At 40.2% G+C, this 24464-nt stretch overlaps 1 protein-coding gene across 1 annotated transcript in view; it reads right to left on the reverse strand.

Moving 5' to 3' along the window:
* The window catches only part of SLC2A13 (solute carrier family 2 member 13), a 283132-nt gene that overhangs the window by 128502 nt on the left and 130166 nt on the right, over positions 1-24464 (reverse strand). Inside the window, exon 4 of the mRNA XM_067564428.1 lies at positions 13566-13674. Coding sequence (XP_067420529.1) covers positions 13566-13674 — 109 coding nt within the window. The remainder of the gene's footprint in view (positions 1-13565; positions 13675-24464) is intronic.

Raw genomic sequence — 24464 nt, forward strand, 5'->3', positions numbered from 1 at the left:
AGGGCTGGAAGTTGGGGGTAGGTGAGAATGGAAAATTAAAATAGGGTCATAGGAGCTACATGAGGGAAGACAGTGGGAGAATCTGATCAACATCTTAGATGTCTATACACAAATGCAAGGTGTGTAAAGAATAAACACAAAGAATTGTGCTCTTTTTAAGCTGTCGCTATTGGAGCCAAATAAATGTACCAGGTCGCTTGGACTTTTTAATAATCTAATTAACTTTGACATTCCTAGTCTGCATGACATACAGAGCATATTTTTGTGTCATATACAATTTCATTTATTTTCTCTTTCCCTCACCTCATATTTTGATGATTATTTTTTCTTAAACTGCAGTGAGTTTACTCATATTCAAATGCCCTGAGTAATCTAATCTCCAGAACTGGTTCTCATGTTGTCAAGGGAAAGGTGAATAAACAAATCCAAAGGGCATCACATCTTTTACTTTATGTTGTTCTTTGTTCTCTTTTAATTTTATAAAGACTTCACAGGGACACTGCACTGAATCTTTCATACTACTAACTGGGCAGTGTCTCACAATGTTACCTATCACAGTTTATTTTTATTCCTCTTTCCTAAGGTTTCACACTATCAACTTTGAATTGTTTTACATTTGCATCATTCCATTACTTTGGATATTAAAGAGCATCCCACTTTTTGTCACTAAGAATCGGTTGCAACGTTTCATAACTTACATTCTATACACTCCACAGTACAGCAAACACATTATGTAAACAAACATCCCAACTGTGTACTATATCTGAAGGAAAAACTATTGTGCATTTTAATTAGTTGAGTCAGAAGTACTTGATATCATAACAATTTTTCAAGCCCTAATGAGGTACTTGACTTCAGGACACTATTTATCTTAAGAATGGCCCTTGCGCAAGATAATTTTGTTAGTATCTAGACTATCTTTTAATTATGCCTATTACTGTTTAATCAAGGGTGCAAGAGACAATTTAATAGGACAATGCCATTTTACAAGTGTGGGAAGAGCGTGATAAATAGAATTGTACTTCAATGAGTATCTAGACAAAACATCAGAAAAATATGAGGAGATTTAAGAACATTTCCTTATCAATCCTTCATGAATAATTAATGAACAACGTTACTATTTTGGTTTAATTTAATTAGTAAGCTTTACATATGAAAAATATTAATGTGATGCATTTAACTGGCTGACGTACTCTGGCAAACTTTCGATGATACAAGGCTTAAAACAAAGCTATGTTATCTCTCACATTTTTCCTTAATTGTCTTACCATAATTGCTAATTACCCAAGCTGCATATTTCAACAAAGGCTTTTGCTCCCTCCCACACGATCTATAGTCTCCCTGCTTTTTGATCCTGCAGTGAAGTTATAATTCCGAATTTCTGACATTACAGATATTACCAAGGCAACAGACTGAAATCAAACAATATTATGACTTCACTACAGGCTCAAGTAGAAAAAGCTGGACTGTGAGGGAAAAATCTTTAGTAATACACAAATGCCTTCAATTATAGCAAAGGGAACACTACAAAGGTATTGGCTAGGTACGTTTCTTTTCTTCTTTAAATCAATAATTCTGTTTTCAAGTTTTGCTTATTGTGAAAATCCATCTTTACATAGTCTTTCACAGAATTAATAAAATTGAAGCATATCCATTTTACCATCTACAATCTCTGAAGTTAAAAGAATGCAAAACAAAGGTACAAATTCTCACTATTATTAATAGTATATTTGACTTTCAATTTCCCATAAATGTGCTGACAATATTCTGGATGATTTACTGATGTAAACCATCTTGGTATTCATGAGAAATGGAAAATGTATTATTTATTCTCGAATAATTTTCTTTTGAAAAGAAAAGAAAAGTTCCAAATTAAAAAGACAATAACCCTGTCTATTCCTTCAAAATAATGAACATCAGTTAACCCCTTTAACTTTTATATGATTCCTGGAACAGATAATGTCAAAATGTATTTTCTCCCGTTTCAAGATGAAACTGACTTTGTTCCATTTATATTAATTACATTTCACTGTTAGTGACTTTTAAGTGAATTTCAACCAGGAAAGGTACCTGAACCAAAAAGCTATTTAAGATTAAAATCCAGCTTCTTTAATGAATCATCAGACTTTAATTTAACATTGTTCCAATTTTTGGATGGTTGAACAAAAACAACTTCAGTTTACAGTCTAAATCATCTTATGGGGACTGGACTTGATGACCTCTCCAGGTACCTTCTAGCCCTACATTTCTCTGATTCTGTGTAAAGGTGCTTTACGATTATAGCACAACACTTTAATAGCATTAATACACTGTACAATGCAATGTTACGCACTGGCTAAGGGTGCAGTGTCTTCCTCTACTGGCTGGTCCAGATTGAGAATAACTTATTACTGCTATAAGCTAATAAAGTTACTCCTTTAAGTGAAGTAGTCGAGTCCTGTTCTTTAATAGCCCAGGGTGGAATATTGTTACATTAACTATTTTAAAAGTTTAGTTATAGTAATTCCTTTAACATTCATCTTTATAGTAACTAAGGCTTGGCCTACACTGGCGACGGCGGTTGATGGGAGATACGCAAGCTACAATATGGACATATTGTACAATATTGTACATGTTGTAGCTTGCGTATCTCCCATCGACATACTTACATTCATGTAGTGCAGCATCTTCACAACACTACGTCGATGCCCTCACCTACCCTCTCATACCTAAGGCTATGTCCACACTACCACTTTTGTCAGTGTAACTTATGATGCTCAGGGGTATGAAAAAACACCCCCGTGAGCGACATAAATTACACTGACAGATGCATCGGTGTGGACAGCGCTATGTTGGTGGGAGAGCGTCTGTTAACACAGCTACCACTGTTCATTGGGGGTAGCTTAATTGTGCCGACAGGAGAGCTCTCTCACATTGGCATAGAGCAGCTATACGAGAGATCTTACAGTAGCACAGCTGCATCTGAACAACTGTGCCACTGTAAGGTCTCTAGTGTAGACATAGCCTAATGCTCAGGGGTAAGATTTTGAAAGGCCCAAAGGGCAGGTAAGCACTCAAAACCTTTTTATGCCTTTGAAGGTCTCCCACGAGAGTGTTAAGGTATATATCTTGGACTTTCTCCTCAGAGCATATTCTGTGGTATCTGAGTGCCTGGTTGTAAAGAACAGATTTCCTGGTGTGATGAGTTTGGTGATGATAATTTTCTGGTAATCATATAAATACAGCACAATAGAGTGAAAAAAGTTGTATCAGTCCCTTTTCTTTATCTTTCAGTAAAAGAGTTTGAAGTATTATTATTTTCTAGTCTTCCATCCATTTTAATTCCAAGCCTGCTGGCATTAATCAAAGGCTATGTTGTGGCTTTGCCACATCCTCTGAGTAAGGGACACCATGCAGTTCTCCCTAGAGCAGATCATGCCTAGTTTATGAATCACAGTCACAATATGGTCCCTGGCTCCCCACTTGCTTCAGGGAGGGAGAATAATCTGCATCATCCCTCCTGAACCTGACACAGACTATTTGCCCCTTGTTCTAGTTTAGCTGTACTGGCTGGCATGCTGGAAACCATGGCCAAGGCTCCACTCATTCTGTGTCCGTGCCCACTCACCTATTCAGGAGGGGGAGTAGCAGCCCAATGGAGGCTGCTCTCCTTTCCTCAGCATTGTCCTTTGAAATATGGGTATTTCTTATACCTTATACTCCCATATTCCCATGTGTGGGCAGAAACAGAAATCTAGCACAATGAGATCATTCCAGGTCAAATTAATTCAGAAGCACCACATGGAAAATTAAAGCTTTGGATACTCATGGAGGCTGAGTTACAATTGCTCTGGGGTGCAGCCTTTATTATTTCAGAGGATGAGAGTATTATCCTCCACTTCATAGGAAAATCAAAGTAGTTTAGTGTACTGTAATTTATCTACAGCTCACGTCATAAAACTTGGTCTACAAGAAACACCACTGTCCTTCAGTCTGATATTCCCACATCATAAGATGAAAAAAAGTATTGATTTAGTTCAGATACAGCTATTTTCGCATGCAATTTGACACCACCCTTCCTCAAACATATACCATACAGAAAGCTAATGGTAAAATCCAATGTGATTTAAGTTAAGGTACTGCAGTGCATTTGAGGGCAATGCATTAGTCATTGCTGTAGGCAGGATCATTTACATTAAAAGAAGTAGAAGAAGAATCACAAAGAACAGTCATTTCAACTTTTTAACACGAGCCATATGTTCTTTTAATGGAAGAGACAAGAAAGCCTTTAAATGCTTCCCTCACTTTTCCAAATCCCACAGCCTAATACCAAATGTTGTCAGGAAATAAGTTTTCCTTTTCTTACTTTCATCCCATTAGACCAAGTTTTACCTCTGTGCCACACTGAGGGCATGTCTTCATTACTGCGTTAAATCGGCGCTGCTGCCATCAATGCAGCAGCATCGATAGTGTGTCCTGTGAAGACACTAATTCAAAGGGAGAGTGCTCTCCCATCAATGTCTGTAATCCACCTCAATGAGAGTGTAGTGTGGACACTGATGTAAGTTGATCTAAGGTTCGTAGATTTAAGTTACATTACTTACATAACTTAACTAGTGTAACTTAGATTGACTTTCAGCATTAGTATAGACCAGGCCTAAGTTTTTCTCTCACTTTTGTGTTTACACTATGTGGATTTATACCTTTCTCTATTAGCACTTAGACAAACTACACATATTTCTCTGTACCTCTTTAGGCCCTAACTCTGCAAAGCCCTTAAGTACGTACTTAACTTAGAGCACATGAATAATCTCATTGAAATCTTGGCTGCATCAAGGCCATAATCTTTCCATGCATCATCCTTCCAGGCCCTGTTAATAAAATGCACTCTCTTGTCGGGTGAACTTTATTCAAACTCCGTATCTTATGATGAGGAGTAGCTGTCACAGCATTGGCAAGTGGAACAAAAACCACAAAATGTGCTTTTTAGATCAAAATGATTGTTTTTCCTGAGAGAGAGACTGTGTTCTAGTTTCCTAACACTAAAGGAACAGATTCCCACCCAGGTGATGGCTACACTAGAGAGCTCTGCTGTTAACAATTAATCCACCCCCAACGAGCGATGGTAGCTATGTCGACAGGTAGTAGCTAGGTCCATACCGGTGTTTAAGTCGGTGTAACTTATGTCACTCAGGGAGTGGCTTATTCACACCCCTGAGCGACATAAGTTATAGCAACATAAGTGGTAGTGCAGATATAGCCTAAGACAGTGCCAGGTGGTTTCAGACCTGTCAACGTGCTGCAACGTGCTTACATTCCAGGCATTGGGAACTTGGAGTGCAGTCTGACTTCTGACTGGTGAATCTGCTGCAAGACATCAAAGTCTCGGTGAGACAACCTGGGGTGTAGTGAAATGATGTCATCCACTCTGGACAAGTTTTTAAAAACTGTCCATAACTAAGTGATTTTAAAAAATAGTAATTATGAAACAAGCCTCAGGCTCTATTTGAAACACTGCCTTTGAAAGTGGCTGCATACTGTTAACTCACTAATACTTGTAGCTAAAAGCATTTACGATTGCCACAGCCATTCAGAATTAATTAGTTTAGAGAGATTTTTGTTGTCCTTCAGATATTATAAACCCCCATCTGAGTTCAGCAAGCACTTATTTAGAATGTTTTACAGTGGGCAGAAAAGGTCTTAATAGACAGAACTGTCTTTAGTCTGAGATTAAAAGAGCTATAGATTGATCTCAGAAATTGTGACAACAAGAGGAGAAAGCAAGATATTACTTGTGCAACAATAAAGCCTTCATGGTATTCTGCTTGGAAATAAATGATGGTTGTCATTACGGCTCCTGGATCTGAAATTAAAATATATGCTAAAATAAGACACTCTGTTCTGGAATGAACTACAAATGCGTCAGACTTGGATGTCATTTTGAACACATAGCTAGCTGTATATTTTCAAAAACAGATACTTTAAAACACACAAAGCCACACACACACGTCTCAATATGAATTCGTTACCGACTTTGAGAAATTGCTCTTTGGTAATCCTTTACTGGTGTCCTTGTTCACATCTGTCAAACTGAAGCGGTTGGTTTGCAGTATCAGGAGCCAATAAGTGTATGGACTATTGGAGTCCCGGTGTTATCCTCCAACTACATCTTGAATTGCTGAAACACGGTACAGGCCCTCTAAGGTTGCTGCAACTACTGGAGAACATGGCCTTTTCAGAAAACAATTCTGTTCATTTTTTTTTCAAGTGGATAGGCGAGGGTTGGTTTTAATTGTTTTACTTTAAAAATATTCCGAATTGAAGAGTATTATTAAATAAGAATGAACATTATTAGGATCATCATTAAATTTCCACAGTGTCTTTAACAAATGTTTATCTGTACCATTACTTTGTGACCTATTTTTCCAGTGTTTTATTTTTGAAGATGAATTGTAGTGTTTCCCCATCTGTTCCTACTGTAATGGCTGTCAGTTGGATACTCTTACCAAGTTAGCTATTAGCAAATGCACTAGTAGATGGAGCTTGCTTTTCCCCTGTTTGGGTACAGTCATGTGAGTGAATGAACACCTTCAACATCTCATTTAAGTTAACAGAAGCTGAGGGCACAGAGAACCTCATATGATCAGGCCCTATAATCGCAGTAGAGTGTATTGCAGAAGAGACTATTAAAGCTATCAAGAAATGCTTTTCTTTATTTTATTAGGCGTCTGATAGATTTCTCTCTAATATCTATCCATCTTCCAAGGCATAGTTTATCAAGCTGTGGTACACGTACCCCTGGGGGTATGCGAGACACAGGCAGGGGGTTCGTGGTGAAAAATCCAGTGAAGGGAGGTGAGTGGCAGCCGCCGACTTCTGGGGAAGCCAGGTTGCAGCCGCCTGCTTCCTGCCCAGTCCCAGCTCCCAGCTAGGAGGTAGACAGCAGCCGCCCCAGTCCTGGGAAGCTGAGCGGCAGCCGCTGGCTTTTTGGGACAGCGGGCGGCAGCTTCCCGGTCCTGCCTGGTCCCAGCTCCCAGGTGGGAGCCCAGTGGCAGCCTCCTGCGCCTTGCAAGCTGGACTTGCAGCTGGGTGGCTGCCACCCACGCCCTGGCTCTGAGCCGAGAGACAGCCTCCCGTGCCCCAGTTTGAAGACGGGCAGCAACTGCCTGCCACCTGCCCACATCCCCGGGGCCCAGCCTGCATGGAAGCCTCTTCTGCCCCAGCTCAGAGCAGGTGGCAGTCGCCCACCTCCCGGGCTGGCAGCCAGACAACAGCTGACTGCAACTTGCCCAGGTGGCGGCTCCTCTCCACGGCTCAAAGCCCGGTGCCCAGAAAGCCAGGTGGAGAGCCCAGTGGCTTGCCCAGTCCTGGAGCTGGGCTCTACCAGCAGGCCTTCTTGTCAATTGCATTGCTCTAGCTGAGCAGTGAAATTGACAACTATGATACCCACAGACTTTACCAGTATAAAAATCTTAAGAGGGGCCCACACAGTCTGATTTGCCCCAGGCCCGCACCCCCCTAGGACGGCCATGGGGAGCGCTGCTATCCACTCTGGTGGGCTGCTAGTGCCTGCTCATATCTCAAAAGTTCCCGCCTGTGTGAGGAGAACACCACATGACCCCGACATCAGGCCATAGTGATTGGCTGGCACTGACCTTTGCTCCTATATGGAGGAAGGGGAGGAGGAAGGTGGGGAGAAACAGCCGGGGTTTTGTGATCTGCCACAGCCACACAGCACTGCAGAACTCAGAACTCTCCTGCTTTATGAGAAATACAGTTGTCCAGCAGTAAAGGGGGAAAAGGTTGTATTTCTCAGAGTGGAAAATTGAGTGTTGGGGTACTTATTAAAATTTTCAGAAGTTAGGGGGTACTTGCTACTTAAAAGGTTGAGAAACACTGTTCCAAAGCATCCTGGCTTCATTCCCATCTATCTCCAATTCTATGTCTTCCATGCAGTTTCTATTCTCTTTCTTTCATTTATACTCAGTGTGATATTTGTTCGCTTTCATTTTGTTTTTAAATATTTCTAATTTTCCTTCAGCTTCTGTTTCTATAACCTACTTATCTTTTCCCCTCTTTTGTCTTTTCCATTTTTATCTCTTATTTTCAACTGCCTTATTTGACTTTATTTTTCTTCTCTCTTTTTCCATTGAGCTTTTTTTTCTTTGTTGTATATTTTATTCTCTCACTATATTTCTTGCCAGCTGGAAATGGATGCTTGTTTCTGTGATTTCATTTCTTGTTCTCTTTGTATTTTTTTTAATCAATGCAAGCTTATTACAGACTGAAGATATCTATGGACTAAGTCCAGGCACAGATGTATTATGTAGACAGTTTCATTTAATTTGTTTGTTGGGAGGGGAAAGGGCACAAACACACTTACAATTAAATGAAGACAAGTGGCATGTTTATTAATTTGGACTAATAAGGATCAAAGAGACTTATGACAATCCAAGGTTAAGCAGTAAGGAAACACAGAAGGACTAACATTCAGATTGTTGAAGTAACTATTAGAAAAACGTTATGAAACTGAAAAGCACAATGTGGTTGATGATAATATCAAAAGGCTCCATAACATTACATTTAAAGGTCCATCTGGAAAAGAAAATCCTTTGTTTAGGCTTTATCTGGTCTGGTGCTCTCAAAATGCATCTTATGGAGATAAGAGGAGAATCAAGATATACCACCTGCCTCTAAAATACTATCTTAGGCATCTGTGTGTACCTTTAGAGCACAAACTCTAAAGTTAAAATGTCCAAATGCGTTTAAGCTCCAAAAGGATTCTTCCACAACAATATATCCTATATTCGTGTCCTTGTCCCTTAAAAAGAACTTTTGGTCCTTGACATTTGCTCTTCTAGTGATCAAATTCGCATTCCAAAATTTACTCCACTGATATTTGTCTGTTTAGACAGTCTGCTTTTTTATTTCCCTTTTAAATCCATGCCCTTGATGGAGAGAACATTGTTCTGCATCCAGCTCATGCAGTTTCAGGGTATGGCTAGACTGCAATCAGACACCCGAAGCTGGCCCATACCAGGTGACTTGGGCTAAGGGGCTGTTTAATTACAGTATAGATGTTTGGGTTTGCGTTGGAGCCTGGGCTCTACGACGCTGCAAGGTGGGAGGGTCCCAGAGCTCGGGCTGCAGCCTCAGCCCAGAAGTCTACACTGCAAGTAAACAACCCTGCAACCATGCCCGAGTCAGCTGGCACGGGCCAGTTGAGAGTTTTTAACTGCAGTGTTGACAGACCCACAATGGCTTCCTATTTATGCCTTCACGTCTTGTCCCTTCGTGCAGCTGGATATGCTGCAGGAGTTTTGCTATCTGATACATGTAGATGTCATATGAATCTCTTGTTATATATGCTGTAATACAAGCCCATTTTACTATAGAATTGCATAGCAAAAACAGAGTCAATGGGAATTTTCACAAGAGCTCCTTTATACCTCCCCTTTCACTCCCACCAAAAAAAAGCCTATTACAAATGACCCATTTCTCTGATGTAGCTGTTATTGGGTTCTCCAAGTAAATTAGCTGCTTTTTCAATTGGAAAATATATAGCAGAGACCTAAACCTTTCAGCTGAACCACTACAATACTTCTGTTTGTATGTGTTTCTTTTTAGTTTTTACACTTACGTTTTTGAGAGTTCTCCTAGCGTTCACTAGTCCTGGAATGCTCAACAACTACACAAGATTTCTTTTCAAAGTTTTCTTTCAGAAACTTTACAGAAGGTCTAATGAACCTGCAGATTTTTTCATGCTTCCTAGTCACCTGGTCTTTGAGATTCAAAACTTCTATTTCTTTTACTGACACAGTACTATTCTTTTCAGTACAGGGTGGTAAAACAGAAATAAGGAAGAGTGTGGGTATACTATTCCTCAAGCTTCTGCCTCCTCTATGAAGTAAATATCTTGAATTCATCTTACTACTACCATTAATTTATCATTCAACTACTGACTTTTTAAATAAAATGTACAAGGCTTCTAGAGCCTTGTCTTTTTAAAGGGGGACACAGTTATACTGAATCTATCATCTCACAAATGATGGAAAGTCTCCAGCCTGAAGACTAGAACAGAATATGTACTGACCTGAATACAGCTACATTAAATCAACTGATAAAAGAGTGCTCTGGCAGTACAGAAAAGGTGAAAAGCCAGCTTAACAGGCCAGGTGGAGATCTCTGCAGAGTAAGGAAAACCCAGATAGCAGTGAGCCAGAACTGTCAGCCCCTTCCCTCACAATAGGGGATGCTGGGGGAAGGGAACACAGCAGACTGCTGCTGTGCTGTGGTGAACCTCATCTGGCAAAACAGCCTTATAGGGGTCTATTACCAGCCATGGCAACTGTGAGGAGCCCTAAGAAATAAAGCCATCTTTGCCCCTCAAACACTTCTGGCTGACTGCCCCTTGGCCATAGCTGAAGATTACGCCCATAGTAGGTGCTTGTAAAACTAATATTAGGTCTGTTGTTAGAAGTCCTTTCTAACTGGAATTAAATCATTTAGTGGAACATAGCTAGGCTTATACGAAAGTTTTACTATTATTATTAACTTTTTGTGCTTTATCACCTACAGACTATCATCTATAGTCCCAATCAGGTCTCATTGTGTTAGTGCTGTATGAACTTATGGTAAGAGACCATCCTTGCCCCCGTGAGCATACAGTCTAATTTGAGATCACGCAAAAAGAGTGAGAACAGCACATAAAAAGGCTGGAAGGAAGACAGAGGATGAGTACAGTGAAAATAAGATCATTTGGTTACATATATAGCTACTGCACAGCCTGACAGTTCTTGAAGGTAACAATTTTTTTAAAAAGAAAATAAAAACAGCTCTCCCCAATTTATGTGCAACCAAACCATCAACAGATGGCCAATGCCCTGTATAAAGAAACTGCTTTCATGGGAAAATGTTCACATAGCTTGCAAAATTTGGGCACTCCAAAGGGAATTCAACTATACAGATTTTTTTTCAAAATACTGGCTACTGTTAATGGTTTACAAGCTATTCCTTTATCAACACTGCTTTAATAGGTTTAGGCATCTTTCTATATAAAGTCTATAAAGTCCAGCTATAGTGTATAGCAGTCATTTCTTCTGACCACACTCTCACTATCAAATAAGGTCAATTACAAGCTGTTTGTAAAAACTATTGCATGATAAGATGTTTGATCTGAACACATCTGCAGTTTAGGATAAGCAAAGTCAGCTACTCAGTGCTATAGATCTTAGGACATTTCAATATATTTCTGGTGTAATGAAGTTTTGGGCAAATTGCAAATAAAATGATTATTAAAAATCAAAGTTTAACCAATTAATATTAACATGACACAATAGTCATGTGAAATTTGAGAGTATTATTATTCACTAATACTATATTAATGAGGTTCAACAAAGAAAAGTGCAGAGTCCTCCACTTAGGAAGGAAGAATCCCATGCACAGCTATAGACTTGGGACCGACGAGCTAGGCAGCAGTTCTGCAGAAAAGGACCTGTGGGTAACAGTGGATAAAAAGCTGGATATGAATCAGCAGTGTGCCCTAGTTGTCAAGAAGGCTAACGGCATATTGGGCTGCATTAGGAGGAGCATTGCCAGCAGGTCACGGGAAGTGATATTCCCCTCTATTCAGCATTGGTGAGGCCGCATTTAGAGTATTGTGTCCAGTTTTGGGCCCCCCACTACAAAAAGGATGTAGACAAGTTAGAGAGAGTCCAGCGGAGGGCAACAAAAATGATTAGGGGACTGGAGCACAGGACTTTTGAGGAGAGGCTAAGGAAACTGGGCTTGTTTAGTTTGCAAAAGAGAAGAATGAGGGGGGATTTGATAGCAGCCTTTAACTACCTGAAAGGGGGTTCCAGGGAGGATGGGGCTAGATTGTTCTCGGTGGTGGCAGATGACAGAACAAGGAGCAACGGTCTCAAGTTGCAGTTGGGGAGGTTTAGGTTGGACATTAGGAAAACGTTTTTTACTAGGAGGGTGGTGAAGCATTGGAATGGGTTACCTGGGGAGGTGGTGGAATCTCCATCTTTAGAGGTTTTTAAGCTGAGGCTTGAGAAAGCCCTGGCTGGGATGATTTAGCTGAGGTTAGTCCTGCTTTGAGCAGGGGGTTGGACTAGATGACCTCTGAGGTCCCTTCCAACTCTAATATTCTATGATTCTATATTAATGCCCAGTTTTGCAAAAAAAGTGGGGCACATCCCCCTAGGGGGTGTGGAGGAACATTCAGGGGAGCAAGCAGTGACATTTGGAGGTAGGGAGAGGGACGGAGCCTGGTCAATGTGTCTCAGCTATGCCCTGCTCCTACAATCAGAGAGTGATGGGGTGTCACGTGCTCACTCTGTAGCCCATGCAGAGGGCAGCGTGGCCAGGGCCCTAATTCAAACTCTTCTCCAGCTGAGCTATGGAGCTGTGACTCCTGGGCCCTGGGTTCTACCAGGCAACTCGGCTACTAAGTGTCCAACCAGGTCCCACAGCACCCGCTTGTGCAGGGCACTGAGTGTGGCATGGGCCACACAAGCAGTCCCCAGACACGCAACCCTGGCCTTCTGTCCTCCCCAATCACTATCCTTCAGGGCCAATCCCCAAAGCCCTCTCCACTGCCCCACTCCATCTGGCTTCTTTCCTTCCTCAATCTCGCCCACTTCCGCCACATCCCGGCAGGGATGCCATTTAGGGAGGGTGGTTATGAGTTACTCATTTTCTAAGTTTATGGTTGTGCCAAAGGTTGAACCTTAAAAGCAGATGCAGTAATATTAAGCCAGAAATAGACCATGATAGTCAGATGTGACAATCTGTTGATGAAAAAGAGCATGAGGTTGCTCTTCAGATTTTTCATTACAGTGAGAGTGTCATGCATGGGTGTATAAGTTACATTCCATATTGTTTTTCAGTAGGTGTTGGAGACGGAAATGAAAGCTTTAGGGAGTGCTAGAGTATGTTATCAGGAAAATTATAGGTGTGTAGATGATGCGAAGGCGGCAAGGAATGCTAAAGACTTTTCCCTTAACTTATTTTCATGCTCCTAAAGATCTGAATTGGTGGGGCATGTCCTGATGTAACTTTCTCTGTCCAACCAAATGAAGTTTTGTTTGTGCAAATATTACACATGGATGTCTTTGAGGTGTAAACCTCTAAATATCATAAGGTAAAGATTCTGCAGACAGAACATTGTTAACAATTTGTTCATGCTTAGGCCAGAGTAAAATCCAGCCCAGTCAACCAGAGAAGTAGGGGGTCTGCAATAGAGAAAGCAGTGAAGTGCACAATAATAAAATGCTGTTTTTGCCAGTGAAGTACAGGAGACTCTGAATATGGCATACAGCAAACCTGTGAAGAATGCTTTACACCATCTTTCTGACCGTAAGCAGGATGCAAGGAAATCAACATCTAATTTGAAATAAACATTTAATCGCCATCATTAAATTAGTGATTCTCAAAATATGGTAAACTTGTGATGTTCCACATATATAATATTCAATTTCATCATTCAGAACCCCATTAATATTCAGTCTAAAACCCAAAAGTTGAAAAACCTCATGAAATATCATTCCAATATTTTATCGAAAGAAGGAACTGATACATACATGACGGTGTTAATGCCGGACAGTTGTTGGAACATCTGTAGACCACAACCCACAATTAAAGCTCTTCGAGTTGAGGGATAGGTCAGCATTCTGCAGATCACAGGTCCAGCTTTAAAAACAAAAAAATACAAAATCTATTATTAACCCACCAGTTCAGTACTCCCAGTTAGGCCAATTTTCCCCCTCACTTTCACCAAACTCGGAATAGTTTGTTCATACTGGGTTTGGTTTCCCATTTTCTGCATTCTACTAAAGAGGAAACTTTCAGGAGGTTTAGGCCCAAATGTAACTATTTTTTAAATAAAAATCCCTATTATATTCCAATAAATCTTGTTGATTGCAAGAGGGTCATTTATTAAAAAGGCTTATGCAAATTTAGATTAATAACTTCCACTGATATTAACATAGACCATGAAACTAAATCAGTGTGCTCTGCCACTGTTCATATTCAGATCTTGCAATCAAAACGCATCTCCAAATCCCACTGACTTAATTTATATAATGATTTAAGGTGAGGAAACATTTAGGAACGAGCTGGGTTTCTCCTCTCCAGCAGTAGAGCCGGCAGAAGGAGCACAAGTTAATTGACAAAAAACTTTCTTATGCCTCTGCTGACATCCTCCAAATGTGGAGACATTAAAAGAGCAGCAAATGAAATAGTCGAAGTAACCTTGTGCTCCACTAGGAGGACAGAAACACATTTGCCAAACAGAAAACATTTCTTTCCCTGTCAAGTTTAATTTTCAAGTTTAATTGCCATAAAAACAATGTGACAAAGACAGGTATAACATGAAAACAAACAAAAAGTGTATAATACTTGACTCTGTTGGTTAACGGAATGAGTTTGTGCCCATAGTGCCATTAAACAGAAGATGTTCTGATCATAATTATCTATATTTTACACATATACATTATATATAGTATACCTAGTGAGAGCACCTAATGAAAAAATCAAAATATGCATAAGTATCAAAATGGAGTCAGTCAAAGGAATAATACAGCTAAACAAAAATAATCAGATTTGATGTCCTCAAGGATCTAAGCTTTATGGTTGTAATTCTAGGTTTTCCTCAATGTCTCTCCTCAATACATTGCTCCTGATTAACGATTAACATGAACTGTAGAAATCTCTTGTGAAATTAAGGGCTTTTAACTAACAAAGTAAGAAAGATTTCAATACAATGATATAAACAGTTCTAATTCAGGGATGCTGGATATTTGTAAGTAGTTTCAACAACTGAATTATGAAACAAGTTCAGAGAGAATCTCTTATTAAAAGCTGGTCAAACCAGCCTACGCAAGAGCTACTTTTAACAACTTTAAAAATAATATTGCTTTTGTTGACACCCTAATTGTAATAATCAACCAACTATCTCTCCATCATTAAAAGAAGATTCATGGCACAGCACAGGAGAAAACAAAATGTACAGAATTAAACAGAACACACTAAAATAGATGGCTAACCAGAGATTCAAATCTTACTTCCCTAGATACCTTTAAAATGTCCCATCAGCTAAATTCAGTAAATTTGTAATTTTTCATGCTTTTGACCTAGAGTCACACATATATCAGAATGATCATCCTGCTTTATGTTGAAGATAGAAGATAGAATGTTTACCACAAATCTGTGCTATGGCAATTGCACATCTGATTAGACACAAACAAAACTAAAGAATTTCCTTTCATAAAAATCACAGCTTTTGGCAATATAAACCAATAAAGCGACGGAACAAATAAAATGCATCATTAATCTCAGCATTAAAGAAGCTTTGCAAACCTAAGAAAATCCAAAGAAACTAACTGACTGAGCATCTGTAAGACAGATGCTTTTAAAAAGCTATTGTGTGTGATTCTTATATTATTGAAAACCACTTGCCTTTAATTGTATTCAGTATTTTGCATTCTCTGTGTCTCCTTCTGCCAGCAAAATAAAAGGTGTTCTTGAACAGGACCAGTCATCAATTTACAAGAATACTTTTCAGACAAGATCTATGATATTAAATAGGGGAGAGGAGATGTCCCTGGGTTTATGTCATGGGTGGGGCATTTCAGAGTCAGACGCTATTAGTAAAGGCAATACTTGTCTTCTTCCATGAGAAAAAGCCCAGACATAGAGAAGATGTTTCCGAGGAAACACTCTGCTTAATTGATTAAATGAAAGAATCCCACATCTACTTTAGATCTTCATGTAAGTGTGACCTCTGATAAAATAGAATTGGCTGAATTTATTTATTGTGATGGTCTCAGATAAGTAAATCTACCTCAATTAAAGTAATATCAATACATATAATTGAAATGAATTATAATATCCCATAGTAAAGGATTGTAATAACTTGCCCCTAACTTATGTCAAAATGAGACTGATGGATGAAGTAAGAGATTGAAGGAGAGAAAATGATTACGGCATCATCGTAAATGATTCACAGAAAATAAAGATGTACCACATATGATGCTATTACCTAAATGCTTGCTCTTCCAGGGTATGACCTACCACCTTGTGCCCAGACCCCCAACTTAAAGCCTATCTTAGCTACAGAGATAAACCAATGGATTTTGGTGTTTGGCCTGGAACCCCATATCCAATGACTGATAAGTATTGCACCCCCCAGAAATGATTAAAAAAAAAAAACACAGCTAAAAACATAACAAATCTGTGAGGGGGAGAGAGGGGAAGGTAATTAAAAATATATGCAAAGAGTTCTGTAAAGGAAAAAATTGATTTTTATAAAAAATAACTTTTTTTTTTTTTTTAATAAAAGACCTCTTAGAATTTAAGTGTTCACCAAAAACACCTCAATGTTCTTTTAATTTGAAGGGGAACCTCCCTAAATCCTTAGGACCTCCCTGAGGCTCTTCTTACCTACAGAGGGAAACCAAAGTGAGTTGGTATGTGGCTCAGAACCCCTAACCCAATTACTTATATGTCACACCCCCTCTAGAAGTGAAAAAAACCTGCATCTAAAATAGTGACATTGATATATAAGTTTTAGGCATAAAAATAGGAAACGGCAGAGTTAAGACACCTGTGCAACCTTAATTTAGCCCCCCTTGTGGATAGTCATTATGATAGTCTTTAATTACATGATCATAAACTAGATGCCCAAAATGGACCTGCTCTGGAGATGAATCAGGATTGCTTAGTGAAGGAGACTCTTGTCTATAGCAGGGTTCCTCAACCTTTTTTCTTTCTGAGGCCTCACCAACATACTATAAAAACTCCACAGCCCACCTGTGCCACAACAACTGTTTTTCTGCATATCCAGTAGATTAAAAGATGTATTAAATTGATAGCTATACAGTTAAACACACAAACTATATATAAAAAAGAAAAGAATAAGACTGGTACAAAAAATAAAAAACTGACTATTTGTTTTACTGACTCCGTGTGAAACTTGTTGCTGGTGCTAACCCAGAGGCTGCGTGGCCCTCTGAGATGAGTCAGGGAGTGGAGGTGACATTCCCTCCCCAAAGCCCACCACCAGGGGCTGAAGCCCAATTTATTTTGGCAGACCCCCTGAAACCTGCTCATGGCCCCTTTAGGGGCTCCGGTCCCCAGATTGAGAACCACTGGCTTATAGCACCCCTGCTTCATTTGTTGCAGAAGTTAGAAAGTATGTAGTGAATGAGGCAGGGAAGAGAGAAGATGGTCTCATGATTACAGCAAGTTGAATACTGCCCTGGAGAACTGGATTCTATACCTGCTTCTGCCAAAGAGTTCCTATGTGATTCTAGGCAAGTCACTTAAAACAAACATTGCACAGGCGATCACTGACTGTGTTGCTCTTCCAGATGCCTGACTTGAGATTCTGGGATCCCACCTGCAGAAGTGCTAAGTTCTCTCAGTGGCAACTGAAGTTAATGGGAGCTGTGCTTTTAATATAGAAGGGATATAAAATGCTAAACATACACTGAAAAATCTGGACCTAGTTGTCTCAAATTGATCATCCAAAATTAGTGGATACTTTTGACCTTAATCTCTGAGGCTCAGCGCCCCCTCTGTAAAATGGAGATAATAATACCCCCTCATCTCACATTCATTGATGTTTGTGAAGCACTGTGATGATGAGAATCATAGCAAAGCCCAGAAGGAAATTCATAATTCTGTCTTCAGAGCAGGGTTTGAAAGTGTGCAATAAACAAGGTCTGGGGCATCCCACTGAACAATGACAAGAGAACAAGATTACATTAGCACTGTCCATCCTGTCCACTGAATGCAAGCATCTAACTAATGACCGCATCACAATGCATATGCACAAAAAGGGGTGAATTAAGAGAGACACTCTTAATTCTGGCACTTCCTAACTTTGGAGTGCTTGACTTCACAATCTTAATGTTATTTTAATGCAGTTTTTTGTGTCAATTCCTAGAATTTTAAAAGAGCAAACCGGGGGGGGGAAAATTCCCATTACGTGGCATCAAATTGACACCCACATGGTTCATTAGCAGAGGTGGAACCATTAGCTCCACCACACAGACCTCTTTTACTGGAGGTAGGAGAGTGACTGATAACAGTACCAGAATCTCAGTCTCTATGGGACCAGCACAGGAGGGGTGGGGACACACTTTGCCACTGGGCTTTGCAGCTACTTGCTGACAGCAGAGGAATGGTGAGACTCAGAAATCTTGGGTTCTTTTCCAATCTCTGGAGAGGGGTGTGCTCTAGCGATCACAAACGCTTCTGTCCGTTCTCCCCAAGCTTTACCCTTTTTGCCCAACCCCATCCCTTCCAACCTGCCCTTCCCTACCCCTGCTCCTTATCCCAGTCCCACTCTCCTTGCCCAGCCACTCCTAGTCTCCCACTGTGGACTTCCCTGTCCCAGTCTCCCCCGACATCTAGTCCTCTCCCACTCCCAGTCTCCCTCCAGAACTTATCCAATGTCTCTCTCTTTTCCACCTGGCTCCAGTTGTATCCCAGTCACAGTGATCCCAGTCCCAATCTCCCTCCCCAAGCTTTTTCATCCAATCTCAGTTCTCCCCCAGCTCCTTGTAGCAGTCTTTTTGCTCTGTCATTCAGTTTCCCCCCCCACACACACCCTTGATCCCCATCAGATCTGTCTCCCCTCCCCCTCATTTTCTTCACTCACTGGTTTTCAGTCCCACTCTCCTTATCCAGCCAATTCGTCTCTCCACCACTCCAAATCCCAGTCCCAGTTTCCCTCTCCCCATCACCAACCTCCAGCCTCCGTCTCCCTCACACTCAACTTCTTTGTCCCAATCTACTCCTGCAGGTTCATCTTTTCTCATCCTCTGCATTCAATTCAGACAGTTTCCTCCTTTTTGCTGCCTGGGCTTAGGATGGTGGGCATTTAGAGCACAGGAGAGACAATCTCCCTCTTTTCAGTTCCAGTGCCTGGATCTGGATCTGGATCTGGACCCGGGCCAAGATCCGACACAGCCCCCAGCAGCCCAGAGCAAATGGAAGCTTCAGAGATTTTAGCCCTAAGTAGTTTCTACTGAGCATGCAAACTGCAATTTTTCGAAGTCTTATAACTTGGCCAAATTCCAGAGGGTTTTCATGGAGACAGCAAGACATCCTTGAAACAAGAGCCATGCCCCTGGCAAATTTCCCTTCTCCAGACATGGGGTCACTAGAGAATTTCAAAGAAAAGGTCACTAGAATTTTTTTGCATGGGCAAAACTCTGTATTTTTCCCTATGCTTCTCCCATCAAACCAACTGCTAATTAAATCACATCGGGTATTTTGCATTAATACTTAAAATCTCCGAAGAATTTTTCTTATAAACATTCTTTTTTAACCTTACAGAACCTCTCTCTCTATCTCTCTCACAGCTTTTTTACGCTTTTAGCTGTGTTTCTTCATTATTTGCAGGGGTGATGCATCAGTCATTATCAGTCACCGATTTAAAGGTTTTGGGCCACACACTAACTCCTACTGGTTTCCCTCCCTAAATGAGGATGGTGTTGGGGAGATAAAGGGGACTTGGTTAGGCCCCCCTCTAGTTATTCATGTGGGAAAACACATTGGGTTATTTTAGTTAACGTTTGGATTTACTAACAAATGTTGGATTTTCCTTTACAGATGTCTTTGTACATCATTATAAAGTCTCTCTGTCGTTTTACATTTTAGGTTTTTTCATTTTAGCTGCAGTTCTTTTTCATTTGTAGGATTGTGGGCCACATCCTACATCTTACCGCCTTCTCTTTTTCAGTAAGGAGCCCCTTGGAGAGCCGACAGGGTATTGTTCATGGTCTCCTTTACCCGAATGTTTTTGTGTCTCATGTGACAACTCCAATTAGCCAACCTGATCTGTTATTGTGAATGTAAAGTATGGAAATTTGTAAGAATTCTGCCTGCTCACAAGAATGGAGAGGCAGAGAAGGACAACAAAACATGGCTATGATTACAACCAGAGTGGGCCGTTGAATAACAAATGAGAGGCTGGAGCTTGATAGTCACTTAACGTCATGATTTTGGAAGACATAATTTATTTCAAGATCAAGATGAAAGTTACATCAATTTCAGTTTTCAGCCCTGGAAGTGTCCTAACAGAAGGAGAGACATGAGGGAGCCCAGGAAAAAGGGGGCAGAGAAAGACAAAATTATTTTCAATGAATGATTTTTCAAGTAAAAAACCCAAAAGTCCTGGGATTGGTGGAAGGTTTTACATACACAGTGTTGCCAACCCTAGCTATTTTATCTTGAGTCTCCTACTATTTGATGTTTCACTTAAAGCTTCTGGAGACACATGATTATGTGACACTCGACTTTAAAAAAGTAAAAATAAAAGCTTTGGAGATCATGAATGTGGAGAAAAGCTTGAAAATGTGACCCATGCACACCCTACAGACTCAAAGAGCAGAGAGCAAAAAAACCCTTCCAAATTGTTCTTATTTTTAATCTCATGAATTTTAAACCAATCTCACGATTTTTTAACATCAGCTCTGCCAATACAGTTTATTTGGGTGAATATTTGGATATTTTTCTCTGCCTTTTTCTCATATCTTTGTAGGAAGAAAACAATCTAATATCCACCAGCAAGCACAGGCAGCCATCTGGCGATCCCCAGACCACCAGCTTATTAGTTCTGTCCCTGGCAAAATTTCACACTCTGGCAACTATCATAGGATACTGGGCAATGCAAAGTTATCTGCAAAGTCTTCAAAATTATCTTGCCAAGTAATCTAGGCAGCAGCTTGTGGCAACAGCTTAAAAAATGGAGGCCTGCATCAATATTACTCTGCAGTTACTGAGAAGGAATATTTCCAAGGAAGCAAGGGCATGGAACAGTAAATTATCCACCTCTCAGTTGTTTAGAATAAATAATCTCAACCCAGAGAGTAGTTCCTCTGACTAAATCTTATCCTGATGGCAATCCATGGCTTTTCTTCCATCTATATAGAGCAATACAGGAATTATCCTATTCAGAGATACAGAGCAAGAAGGAAAATACTTTTCCCGTGACTACCACTCCGAGCTCAACACCAGGCATATGTGCTCAACCAGCACTTGTTGTGCACAGCTTTAGTTTCCAAAGTACACGTTAGGGATAAGCAATAGGCACTGTTGCAACACAATAGGTAAGAGAGGAATAAAATTAGAGGATCTCCAACCCACACCTTGCCTTGCAATGGGAACAAGTAGGCCCCAACAAGGAGCATCAAGGTGCCAGAGGCCTCAGCCCATGTGAAGCCCAGCTCCAGCAGGAGGAGCTCCAAGGGAAACCTTCGAGCCCCCAAGCTTCTTGCTCATCAGTCAGGAGCAGCAGCAGTGGGCGGCTGCCCTATCAGATTCCTTGTCATTGGACAATCAGACTTGAACTCTGCTCATTTTCTACATGTTATTGATTGGTTGGGAGCAGTGACGTCTTCCTGCTCCTCTGACCTACATCCCTTAGCATCAGAGCCTCATTCCCCCCTCCCATTTTTATCCTCCATACTCATCCCTCCCTGCCATTCCCTTCATCCCTACCTCTTCCCCACGGTGCCCTCCCCTGTAAAGAAAAATCACCCATGTTACATCTTAGAAAATATGGCAGTACCAAAATGTGATACAAGTCTTGTGCCTATCTCTTCCCTGACCACTTTGTCTTTTTCCTTCACCCCTTTCTTCTGGTCAGGGACTATCTTCCTATATATCTGCAGAGGACTTTGCACACTGGGCACAGCTGTATTTAAACAACAGCAAATACACAAATGATGTATTTACTGAGTTTCAGGATAACATTACATTGCCCAGCTCAGAGCTATTTTCTTTTAGGGGAGTACATTGCCAGGATGCAATTGGTCAGGTATGGAACAAAAACGTAGAAAGGTTGGCAGAACATCAGAAGCAAAAACATGGGAAGGGTGGTAGACCTCCAACGGCAAATAGGTTTTTCTATTTTAACAGTGAGTTGGGTTGGTCTCCTGAGAATCCTGAAAACAAAGACATTTTATTTTGTCAGAAAAGAAAAAAAAAATCTATCCTTTGATAACGTATTCTTTGAATTGAAGCTTTGTTGATGGAAAGTCTAGACCCGTGAGCACATTCACAAAGAAGGAGGCAGATGCATCTCTTAAGAATGCTTTTAAGTAGGACAAGCAGTAGAATCAAGTAGGGAAACAAAATGGGGCAGAAGTAAAGGAAGAATATTTTGGCCTCATATGACAGTCTTTCTGGAAAGTACAAACTACTGTAATAAAAGCCTTCAAAAACCCACAGAAATAATGATGAAACAGACAGTGCACAGACAAAAAGTGACAATTAAAATGATACCACAGGGAGCTGAGAAAAGTTGCTGCTATGAGTGTGGAGAAGCAATGAACTGGAGAAGTGAAAGCAGAGGCTTCTGTTTGTGATGTTAGCTTGTCAGCTCTTTCAGAGACAACAGAGATGGAACACCATAATACAGTAACTCTGTGAAATTTAATTTTTAAGACTACTGATAAGCAATGTGTAAATTGTATGTGTACACTTTCTGCTTTCTTTACAGCCTTGCTAAATATCTTTTGACAAAGTGGGAAAGAGTGTAATAGAAAGACCAATTTAGCATAAGTGGAAAAGGTAATAATGTGGTTTAAAAGAGAGAGTGTTGAAGTACACCACACTCTATTTACCATTATGTTGGAATTAAAAGATGCTTCTACTTATGATCTTAAATGTAGTGAAGGAATCTGGGGAAAAATCCAATCAGAGAGAGTTTCATATTAGAGAGATGTTATTAAATTACATTTGAAATATTTTATATATACACACATCTACAATATGCTGCACCCTGGTTCAGTGCAGGAATGGCAGCGTTGCTCTGGGGACGGGTGTATTAGTAGATGTGAACAGAACCTAGGAAGTCGAGTATGTGTCAAAGTCCCTCCCAACCCCAATTAGCAATCTGCTCTCATTGGATCCTTTCAGCCTGTTTAGGCACTTAATTTTTACATTAGTCATCGTACTTCATTTTCTGAGCAATACATATTTTAACTTCTCATACTTTCCTTTGAATTTTACTGCAGAAGTCTGATCCCAGAACTGTTTACAATCAGTTAATTTTTGCCTGATGCTTTTCTAGCTCATGAAGTGAATGATGGGTGCATTTTCTTCAGACTTTGAGACATAAAGGTAGCTACACTTCAACCTCTGTTCTTCATTTCCAAATAGCTGTCCCTTCCTCCTGGTTAGTTTAGATCGCTAGCCAAGCCTCTTACCAGTGTTTAGCAATGGTAAACCAGTTCCCCTGAAAAGAGTTAAAATGGATGGAAATATTCTCTAACAAATAAAAACACAAGCAGCGAAATATTTAAACTGATCAAGTAACCTGGAGCTCAGTGGAAGTCTCTATGGGAAACTCCAGATACAATTTGTTCTTCGGTCTTAGTTTGCGTCAGTGATAATATATTTAGTTTAGATTGGCTCCCAGGAAGTCTGGTTTGTCCTGTGGAGTTGCATGAGAGTTTCTATCAATTATTTTTCTCTAACTTTGTGTAACTCATTCTAAAAAATGAAATACCATTAGCAGAGAGACACTGTTTTATTAAAAATGAAAAGACATAATACTACATTAAATTAAAATTGAGGGCCACATTCAAGTATGGTTAAAAGTTGGTAAAAAGTAACCGTTGAAGTCAATGCAATTACAACATGGCTGATTGATTCCAAAATTCTCTCTCTCTCTCTCTCTCTCTCTCTCTCACACACACACACACACACACACACACACACACACACACACACACACATCCCTCCCCCAGGAACAGGAAATTCACAACTTAAATGTAATGTCTGCCTCAGTGCTTAACATGTGGTTTTCTAACACCAAACCAAAGTCAACAATGGATTTACTAATGATACCCAGTATCACTAACTGCATGAGCCGCCAATGGGTTCAAAACTCAAGACCTTTGCTGCTAATACTTAAGCACTTTATTAAATCCATCTTTCTGAGCAAAGCACTTAAGTACACATTTAACTGTAAGTACCACTGAATTCAGCAGGACCCAGCCATGCTTAAGAACTTTGCTGAACTGGATTCTAAGAGCATAACCTTTATTGACTGAGCTAACGTAGTAACTGTTGTTGCTGGCAGCTAGGGCAGACTCAGGTCCTCTTATGTGCACCAGCCACTAGAGGAGGACAAAGTTCCATACCCTTATAATGTAGGTTACACCAAAACCAAAACAGCAAATCCATTGACTTGTTTTATTTAAGTGCTGCAGTTAACTGAAAAAAAAAGAATACATTCTAAAAGAAATTCGAACCTTGAATGAAACCAAAAAAGAAATGATTAGACCTTTTGGGTATTGGTTCTGAGATCTTTTAGTAACCATTAAGAGAAAATGCAGAATGTGAGCAGAAACTGAACTCTTCCAAGATAAAGCTTCCAAAATATTCTAGGTTCTGATATTGATTATCCATTGGAATTTTCGTGTCCAAGCTAGTTTGGGGGTTTTTAGACAGTAACAAAG

This window comes from Emydura macquarii, unplaced genomic scaffold (genome assembly GCF_026122565.2).
Source record: "Emydura macquarii macquarii isolate MOO-44397 ecotype Brisbane River unplaced genomic scaffold, CSIRO-AGI_Emac_v2 contig_2636, whole genome shotgun sequence".
In the NCBI taxonomy this organism is placed as follows: Eukaryota; Metazoa; Chordata; order Testudines; family Chelidae; genus Emydura; species Emydura macquarii.